This window comes from Crocuta crocuta, unplaced genomic scaffold (genome assembly GCF_008692635.1).
Source record: "Crocuta crocuta isolate KB4526 unplaced genomic scaffold, BGI_CrCroc_1.0 scaffold6, whole genome shotgun sequence".
NCBI lineage: Eukaryota > Metazoa > Chordata > Mammalia > Carnivora > Hyaenidae > Crocuta > Crocuta crocuta.
The window spans coordinates 5,047,488-5,058,039 of record NW_027531917.1 but is presented as its reverse complement, the minus strand read 5'-3'; the positions used below and the strand labels follow the sequence as shown (position 1 = coordinate 5,058,039).

The 10,552-nt window shown below is 41.0% G+C and overlaps 1 protein-coding gene across 1 annotated transcript in view; it reads left to right on the top strand.

Moving 5' to 3' along the window:
* The first annotated feature begins 55 nt into the window (after positions 1-55).
* CRYBG3 (crystallin beta-gamma domain containing 3) overlaps positions 56-10,552 on the top strand; it is a 110,929-nt gene continuing 100,432 nt past the window's right edge. Inside the window, exon 1 of the mRNA XM_077774944.1 lies at positions 56-287. Coding sequence (XP_077631070.1) covers positions 139-287 — 149 coding nt within the window. The 5' untranslated portion in view covers positions 56-138. The remainder of the gene's footprint in view (positions 288-10,552) is intronic.

Below are 10,552 nucleotides of genomic sequence, written 5' to 3'. Positions count from 1 at the left end.
GATGACCTGAGCCGAGCTGGTTGCCCGCGCCCAGTCTGTCCTGCCGTCGCCGGGTCCCGCCACGCCGGGCTCCCGGCGCAGGACACCGCCAAGCCCGTTCCCTGCGGACGGCCCCGGACCGGCAGCCGCGCCGGGGAGATGTCTGGAGGACGGAGGAGGGGCGGCGCCCCCTGGCACTCCTTCTCCCGGTTCTTCGCTCCCCGAAGCCCTTCCCGGGACAAGGAAGAGGACGAGGAGGAAAGGCCGGGGACGAGCCAGCCGCCCGCTCCAGGCCAGAGCGCCGCCAGGTGGGAGCCGCGGGGGACGTCGGGGGGCCCTGCGCGAACCCGCCCGACGGGGGCTCCTGGCCCGACTGCCCGCCTGCAGCCAGCCAGCAGCTCTGGGGCCAGGCTCTGCTCCGCTCGCCACTTTCTGTTCTCCTTTCTCCATTGCTAAAGTTTCCTCCTCCTCGCCGGGTCCTCGGGCCGCCTCACTCCCCTTTCCAGGGTTGGTTAAATGCGGGTGAAGTTCGTGGCCCGCGGCGGAGCGCGTTCCCCCCCGGCTCGGCCCGCGCGGCGCCCTTCCTTCCCACCCCCCGAACGCGTTCCCGTTCCACACCGGCGTCTGCTCTCCGAGTTCTGTGGCAAAAGCGAGTCCCCCGGCGTCCTGCCGGCAGGAATGGGAAACGGCTGTGAGCGAGCCGAGCCACCCGCCGGGGCAGAGCGGGCGCCCTCCGAAACCACTCTCGGGGGAAAGGTGAAGCGCTGGAGCGCCACCTTCTCAGATGGTGTTTTGCCATCCTGTTTAAATTTCCTCACAATGATTTAAAAAGAACAAAATTGTGATACCGAGTTCCCAAGACTTCGTCAAAGTACAAAAACCTCGCTAGTTTTATTTCCCATTTTGCCTGGACATTTAAATGATGCCGCCCTTTCTCCTGTCTCTTTGGGAACATCTGCCTCAAGTTCCCCAACAGATTCCAGAAACCAGGACTCCGCTGTCTTGGTTTCAGCAAGGATAACGTGCCCCTTCTCTGCAATCTTTCCTCCTTCCTCCACCTGCTGTAAAATCGCATGTATTTTTTAGACGGCTCTCTAAAATGCCCGTTCCTGAGCCTTCTGCTCGGAGGGAGGAAGTGGGGTCAAATGAAATCCATCTCACTGTTTTAGGCTTTTGATGACAAGGCAAGCATATAGTCTCTTTCCCAAACTGCACCGGAAGAGTGTAGTCCCTTTTGATTGGAAGGATGTTCTTTCTCTAAGAAAGCTATGTTTACTTCAGATTTTGAAGACTTCGTGGAGGACTTCAGAGGAATGTGGATAGGAAGCAGAATTGTGTAACTGAATTGGTTTCGGTAGTATTCACGTCTTGTGGTTTGGCTCTAGTCGCTTACGTGTTCCTCAGTTTCCCTACTTTTGAAACATTTCCATTATAAACGTCTGTTAATGCCACATCTTTCCAAGAAAGCTCCTGTAATTGGTAAATTTTCCTGGGAAGCTTCAGCTATCGTTGCCCTGGTAAGGGAGAATTTAAAATTCAGAGTTACACAGTAGTTAAAAATAGTTTTGAAGTCTGAGGGGGCTCAAATAGAGTGGCAGATCTGGTGTGGGCAGACTGCCTGAGGTGCCTGCCATTCCCGCTACTACACTAATAATGTTGGATTATACGAAGCGGTGTTTAAAAGAAATCCCAAGTAGTCTTAGCAAAAGTTGGAAACTTGAGTCAGTATTAGAAAGGAATAGGCTGGCCAATTTCAGGTTCATAACAGAATTGTGCTGAAGCTCCGCCTGCCTCCCTGCCCTGTTTTGGCTTTTTAGGCACTTCTCAGATCTAATTTCCTCTCTTTGGATCTAACCACTCTAGCAACTGGCCTCTTGTCTGCTTAGCACTTCTCCATTCTCATTATCTCCAGATAGGCACAGACTGGCCTTTTGACACTGAGGATTTTAATTGCGCTTATATGAATGAACACTAACTTTGTCTTCATCTTTTTAGAACTTGCCAGATATTAAAGGAATAGCAGATAATCCTTTCTGTGGGTGTTTTACGTTTTAAATGAGCTTAAATCTTTCTTTTCAAGAATATAAACACCCACACAAAGCCTTCATTGAAAGTTTAATAAAACAAATGGAAACTCTTAGTAGTACCCAGTGTCCTAGTAACACAACACCCTGGTGTTTACAAGTTTGGAAACAGATTTGCAGTTTGTCACTGTGCTCTTATTTCAAAATGAAAGGGTATTTTGGATCTTAAAAGCAGCAAAAAAATTGTAGTTTTAATGGGAGCCCAGTTTACCTTTTATACGGATGATTTTAGGTGGAGAGGAATCCCAGCTGCAGACATGTTAAGTGCTTCGTGTGGTAGGGATGTAAAGATGACTGGAAAAAGGCTCCTGTCTCTCAAGGAACTGTAAGAAGCTGAAAAAGCCACTTGTCAACAATAATACTAGTACTTAACATGTATCTAGCATTTAACAATTTATAAAAGTACTTAAAAAATATTACACTTGAGGTCGGACAAACCTTTGTGATCAGTGTCCTCATTTTATTGTAAAAAATAGAGCTAAGGAAACTTGCCCCAAGTCCATAACTACTTTTCATTCAGTGAACAAGTATGAAATCCAATGCTGTGCCTGCCACTCTGAGGCTCCTTAACAATCATTAAGGGTTAATATCTACGTTCTGATTTTTCAATGTACTTGAAATGCATTCTCTCAAACTTGAAACTTCTGTTGTATAGTCAGTCTCCTTTTCTGTCCTACTAGTGATGCTTAGATGAATTTTATTTATATAACTTAGGCATGTACATATATAAAATGGGACATAAATTCCTTAAGAACAGAATGAAAATAAAACATAAAACCAATAAGAGTCCATTTTAAGCATTATCCTGAAAATGCTTTCTTGGCTACTCACAAAATGCACATGGTACCGACTGGGACAAACACAGGGTCCTTGGGGGCTGCCATGACTCTTCGACTCTGTACTATGCCATGATTCAGGTTTTCTAATATTTCCTTGTTTGAACCATAGGAAAACCTTTGCTTTTATGGCACGCTCTAAATTACTGGGTTTCATTTGGTGTGAACACATCATTTATTTGAGTTTGCTGCTGTTTTGTTCTCATTAACCTTAGGCAATTAAAGAAGGTCTGCTAATGTCAGCACTGTTATATATGCATATTCAGGTGTGGACACTTGAATTGCTTGTTAGTACTCTTCTTAGGTGATTGACCAGACACAGGAGGTGCTTATATTTACATTATACAGATAGGAAAATGTAATTGAAATTTCATAGGAAACTTGAAAACTCTAAGCTCTGTGTATCCCAGTTATTTCCAACCACTGCTATAATATTTAACCCACTTTATGAGCACATAAGAAAAGGGCTTCTTAGAAGTGAGAAGGGGGCGGAGAGCGCCTGAGTGGCTCAGTCGGTTAAATGGCCAACTTAGGCTCAGGTTATGATCTCGCAGTTCATGAGTTCAATCTCTGTGTTGGGCTCTGTGCTCACAGCTCAGAGCCTGGAGCCTGCTTCAGATTCTGTCTCCCTCTCCCGCTGCCCCTCCCCCGCTTGCGCTCTGTTTCTGTCTTTCAAAAACATGAATACATTTAAAAAAGAAGTGATAGAGGATACCAGGGAGGGCTTAACGTTTGAGGGGGTTTTACCTGGTTCTTGGAGACATTAGTAGTGTTTTAAGAAGAGAATTTAGCCAGTAAGATAAAAATAGGGGACAGGTATTCTAGGTTGAGCCAAGGCCTATAGGAAATTATGATCTGTTGGGGACTATATACATTAGTGGGATAGAATGAAAGAGGCGGCAAGAATTGGAGGTAGGTCAGTCACACAGGTCTCTAGACCGATTTGGGCTCTTGATTTAAAGTTTAGACTACTTATGTGAAAGCCTGTTAAACAGATATTGTGAGAGTGTGAAATTTGGAGGATACCTGCTTATTAATGTTCTCCATTTTAAGGAAATGATTGCTCACTTTCTTTGCCATATAACTCATGATGGACCTTTGTAAAAGGAGCGCTGTGTGACATTTTAACTCAGGAGGGAGGTGATAGTAAGGTGAGTAAGCATTTATCAAGGCCGACTGCACATATTGCTGGGTTGGGTCCTTTTACTTGCGGCATCTCTTATAAACTTCACCCTCAACCTTGAAGGCCGGTTTACTAATCACTATTCTGACAGTTGAGGAAACTGAGGGTGGAGAGTTCTTAGTAGTGAACATTGGTGGCATCTTGGGTGAAACGATTCTTTGTTGAACTGGACTCTGCTGTCCTTTGCAGGACATTTGGCATCCATGACCCCACCCATTAATTGCCACTGGCATCCTCAAATCATTGGGACAATCCAAACATCTCCACCCAGTGGATGGGAGGAGGTAGAGTGATACTACTCCCTAGTGAAGAATGATTTAGCTCAAATCATGGGAGAAATAAGTGTCAGGATTGAGATTTGAACCTAGGTTACTCTGACTCTAAAAGCTGTGGGGTTTTTTTTTTCTTTCTACACCATCTTGCCCACTACCCTTCTAAACTATGCTCATTCAAAAGATATTTGAATATGTAAGTCAATTAGAATTTTTCATACTTTGTTCCAGAATGAGTGGCAGTGTGTCCCATTTCAGATAGATTCTTTTTGGCTGTTCCTTTCAGTGTTCCAGTATATTGTTACTGATAGAAAGAAGGTAAGACAGAATCACTAGACCCAAGGACAGGGGCTGTGTCTTACTCATCTTGGTGTCCCATTTACCTAGCTCAGGTGAGGAGTGAATCACTATTTCTTGATGGAACATTAAAGCACTTATTAGTGGTTTTCAGCTAGTACACTGTTCTCCCAGCTCTGAAGTGGGCATTTAGAGACATGGGGGAATCTTGAAAGGTTTCTACACAGTGTTTGGTCTCTATTTAAAGTTTAGAGACTTATTGCTTGACAGCATGGCTGAGGGTGTTAAATGGGTGGAGCCAGGATGCTAATAACTTGTTGTACAGGAGATATTCTCATAAAAAATGAAAATGTCAGTAGTGCCCTTGATGCATGAGAGCTGTTGGCCATCAAGGTAAAGAACCAGTGTTGACACAGCATCACGTATGTGAGAAAAGAGAGCTTTGTTCTCTGAATTTTCATGGTGATTATATTTTCACTGATTTGAAAGCGCTATAGAAAATAATTGGTAACTTGTTTAGTTGAATAAAGAGATACCTGTGTGGTCTTTGAAGGACCACATCAGTAGTTCATACCCATTGTAATAAAGATGACTGGAAAATTCCAGAAGTCCTCAGTGGTATTTTCTTTTTCTTTTCTTTTCATTTTTTTATTTATTTCTGAGAGAGAGACAGAGAGACAGTGTGAGCAGGGGAGTTGTCAGAGAGAGAGAGAGAGGGAGATACAGAAACCAGAACAGGCTTTAGGCTCTGAGCTGGCTGTCAGCACAGAGCCCGACGCAGGGCCGGAACCCATGCACAGTGAGATCATGACCTGAGCCGAAGTCGGATGCTCAACTGACTGAGCCACCCAGGTGCCCCCTCAGCGGTATTTTCTAAGGATGTTAAACTCCCAGGTTGACTGAAAGCAAAGAAGGTATTTTTGGCAGTAGAGTAGAAATATAGACTGTTTTAGGGTGTTGAAAGTGTATTATCTTCCGAGTGAAATTTCTCTCTTTGGGATTCTGTTTCTTGGTGAGGGCATTCCTTGTACACTCAGTTGTATACTCTAAATGTTAGAGTTGCAAGTACTTTACATTGTCCAGCAATAAATTTATGTCATCAGAACTTCTAACTGTATTGAAACAACGATAACATTATAGTTTTTTCTTTTCATGTCAGGAGAATTTATAAAGAGATAAAAACAAGTTTTGCAAAGAGGAAAATAATAGTCCCTTCAAGATAAAATATTTTCTTTCCCAACCAGGATACTGATGAAATACACTGCAACCTAGATATGCCAGAAATGCTGATATAATTGTGGTAGCAAGAAAACATAGGTTGGTGTAAGTTAAAATTCAGGAAAATAATCTGGGCTATCTAGAAAAGAGAAGATCAGCATGAAATAAAAGTTTAAAACATTATTTGGAGTCTGTTCCTTCCATAAATTTGAATGGCTGCTATGTGTGAGATACGGTATTAAGCACTGGGGATAAAGATGAGCGAATGATTAAAACTACCCTCAAAGAGTTTATAAATTAACAGAGGAGATAAAGAGATAAACGGACATCTCTGTTCTCAGATGAGCTGATTATAAGCCAAAAATGTTTTTGGTGTACGTATATGTGACTTGTTGGGTTCAGAACACACTTGCTCTTTCATGACTGTCAGATATTTTATGAGAGCTTTATTTGAGTTTTCAAAATATCTTGCCACTTTATTAACTTTTCTGAGCATAGTTTGATTAGCATCCTTTGCCAAACAATATTGGGAGATGTGACAATATTGGGAGAGTGGAAAGTGCTTTTCCCTGTTGCTCTTCCTAGACTCCACAGGTTTGGTAAGTTCCAGGTGGAGAGAAAAGCACATCCTGTTGGGCATTAACATTTCCTGTGAGTGGAGATCCTTACTTAGTGTTGATAGGGAAACAAGTTGAAGTTTTGCTGCCAGAAATAACTCATTCTTTTTTTTTTTTTTAAGTTTAATTATTTGAGAGAGAACGCAAGCGAGCAGGGGAGGGGCAGAGAGAGATGGAGAGAGAGAATCCCAGTCCCAATCCCACACTGTCAGTGCAGAGCCTGATGCAGGGCTCAATCTCATGTAGAATATGACCTGAGTGAGCTGAAATCTAGAGTCAGATGCTTAACCAACTTGAGCCACCCGGGAGTCCCAGAAATAACTCATTCTTGATGTTTAGGTGGCAGTTGTGAATGGCCAATGGTACAACTCCATCAGGACTATCCCTCAGTGTGGCTTCCCTGGGGGTTTTAATTGCAGGTATCCCAAAGCAGTGAAACAACTGTTTGTTTAGGCAAGTGGTTTTTTTGCCTGACAGATTAGTGATGACAAAATTAAACTACCCTTTATTAAGGCCCTAATCAGACCCAAGGCCTGTGCTTGGAGCTTTAAATATATACATTCATTTAATCCTTAGCAACCTTTGAGAGAGGTATTTTTGCTCTGTCTTACAGATCTATAATTTAAGGCTTGGAGAGGTCCAGTAGTTAATCAGAAGTCTCATAGCATCTGTGGTGGAGTCAGAGTCAAATTCTCTTTCTGAATTCAGAGCCTGCCGCATTATGTAATTGCTTCCCCTGCTTAACTTAGGAAGACCCATAAAAGAAAGCTGGCCTTAGAAAATGGTTTTGAATGGAAATAAAAGACAATGGCATGCAGCTGGACGTCTGCCCAGATGGCTTGGGTCAGGCTCTGTACAATAAAGAGTTATGGTCCTGACAGTTGAGAAAGGAAAAGCAAATATATATATTTATATAAATTATAAATACATATGTAAACACTTGAAGAGGGTCCATCTCCTTCAAAAGACATAGAAACTGAACGTATAGCAAGATACCATATTCTACTTAATTGATAAGTAAAAGGAATTAGATGTGGGGAAACTGGAAGTAGTGACTGGTGTGAGGTTAAACTGGTACTCAGCGTTGGAAGCTTCTCTCAGTATTACAGATTCACACACTGACTCAGCACTTCCCTGTAGGAATTCCCTCAGACATGCAGTTTGCAAACAGACCCAATGTTGCCTTTGCAAGGTTAGCCATTGCAATGTTGCTTTCATAGCAAAAGAAAAAAACAGAATTATGTACCATCAGGTGGACCGAGGGATAAAAAAAATTATGGTACAACCATGTAATAGAATATTACACAGCTGCCAAAAAGAATGACAGCATGTTTTATGTACTGATAAGGGAATATCTCCAAGGTTTTGAGGGAAAAAAAAACAAGCTGGAAATCATTGTGTGTAGTATGTTCTTATTCCTGTATAAACAATGGGTATGTGTGAAATAAGTCTGTTACTGGTGTTAACTAGGGAAGATGGAAGATTGACTCAGGAAATGAGGAACAGACATTTTATCTTTTTATACATAAAAAAGTTATGTGAATTACCTATTTCAGGGGAGGTAGGATTAGTTTAAGACCTGGTGGATATCTGGGTATAAAAGAGGGAAAAAATCAAGAAAATTTAGGATCCTGACTTTGCAGAGATTTTCCAAAAAATGCATGAACGACATTAACTTATTCATATGAGAAAAAATTACAGTTAAGGCTATAAATAAATAGAAGTAATATTTATAATACAGAGAAATTTGATATTTTGATGGTTTTTATGAGTGACAGTTTTTATATATTATGAATCAATCATGTGAAACTGGGTGGAGTTAAGANCAGGTGCCCCACACTTCGAGTCTTTTGTTAAAAATTGAGGCAGGCCCTCATCTCTAAAGTCTCTTCCAGATTTAGCATATGAGCCAAAACACCACAGAAAAAGAAGTATGTACAAAATGAGTATGTTTGTATATCAGGAAGACTTTTTTACTGGAAAAGTCACACGTGAAAACTTGTTTTCACCAGTGTTTGCCAAGAATTCGTTTAGTACCCCTCGAACCAGGCATTGTGCTAGGCTCTGGGAATCCAGCACTGAACATGATACAGTACAACATGGTCTTTGGCTCAGAACACACATCCAGTTTTGTGGGGAGGGCAGACATAGCAAAAATCTATCATCTCTCAAAATAAGTGCCAGGGGTGGGGTATGGGGTGTGTGGCTCTGCTGGGTGGTTCAGGTGGTTAAGTGTTGGACTTCAGCTCTGGTCATGATCTCATGGTTATGACTTCTAGCTCCATATTGGTGAGTTCAGATCCTCTGACCCCTTCTCTTTCTGCCCAACCCCTGCTCACCCTGTCTCTGTCTCTCAAAAATAAACTTTAAAGAAAAAAAGTTTCTTTTAAAAAAAAATGAGTACCAAGATGCCACTCAGGGCTATAGGAGTATTTAACAAGTATAGGCCCATTCTTGACACACTTTTTAGAGGAAATTTTTAATCTTGTTTAAGCTGTTACTTTTGGTATTTTTGTGCATGTGTCTGAACAATGCCTTACTGTTGATTCTTGATTTATAAACTTTAGATAACATATTGACTTCTGGTTATGGTAGATGAGAACTTAGCTATTTTATACCTCTTCCTACTTCCTTTTACTATTCCAGCCAATATAATTGTTGATTTTGGAATTAAGTCAAAAGCCAGTCTTTAGATTTTTATGAAATGCAATTTTGATTTCATAATACAACACACTAGCTTTTATAGCTTCCTTATGACAAATAAGCATTACCAGAAATGATGTAAAAATGGCATTTGAGCACCCTCACAAATAGTAGTTTCATGTAATTTCTAAAGATGTGTGTTAGAAGTTTGTGCTTTATTCTTTTTACTAAAATTTACACGAAACATGGATACTGCCTTAGTGACAGATCATATATATTTTTTAAATAATTGTCATGCTTCTTATGACAAGGAATGAAATACTCTGAATATTCCATTCTATTAAGTGGAGACAGGTTAGGTGAGATGTAAATTCTCAGACTTTTTGTCTTGATTGTCAGATCACCAAGGAGTGTACCCTAGCTGGAGGGGTGGCATTGTGCTCTATTAGACAAAGCTGGAAATGTGTCTTGTAATAATTTTGATTATTTCATTGTTTTAGGAAGGCAAATAAGGTCTCCTATATATCATGGTACAAATAAGTTATCATTATGTAATGTTTGTAGTATTAACATTTTGTTTATTCTGAATTATACCAACTTTCATTTGATCACTTTTTACAGTCACTATAATACTTTGTATTTTTTGTCTTTTTAATAGTAATATATACATCTGTAAAACAGGTATGAAATTATAAGAAAATCGAAAAGAGAAAACAACTCATAACCCTAACCAAAAAGAGACACATACTATCCTTTCAGATGGTTTCCTGTGTGCATTTCCACATATGTACGTTTTTATAAAAAGTGGAAATTATCTTAAGGATTTGGAAATTTATTTTTTTCCACTCAACCATAATGCTTTAACATTTTCTACAGTAGTATATATATTTATGTAAATTATAAAAATAATTTTAAATTTAGTCCTTTAAGAAATCTGAGTGTTGTCATCACTTTTAAGAATTCAGTTTGAAATTCTAAATGTGCCTCTCTGCTTGTGTGGGGTTTGCATTGTAATGGGAGAAGATAGAAAATTAACCAATTCTCTCATATATAATGCACAGGGTGAGGGAATGAGATATGTTGGAGGTAGTGGGTCTGGAGTTGAGGTGTAGCTAGGATGGTCATGGAAGTCCTCTCTCTTCGGTAACATTTAAGCAAAGGACCTCGGTGCTACTTGGGGGTGGGGCACAAATCTGGGCAAAGAACTTTCCCAGCAGAGGGAGCAGCCAGTTCCATGGGTCTGGAGGTAGTATCATGTTGGTACAGGTATTAGAACGAGCAGAAACAACAGAATGGAAGGGAGAGCAGCTGTCAATGACCTAGGAAAGGGGATCAGGGCCAGAGGAGATAGGTCAAGATAGGGAATTGAGATGATGTTTACTTTTGGAAAGTATCATTTGGGCATAGGTTTATATGTCTGTGT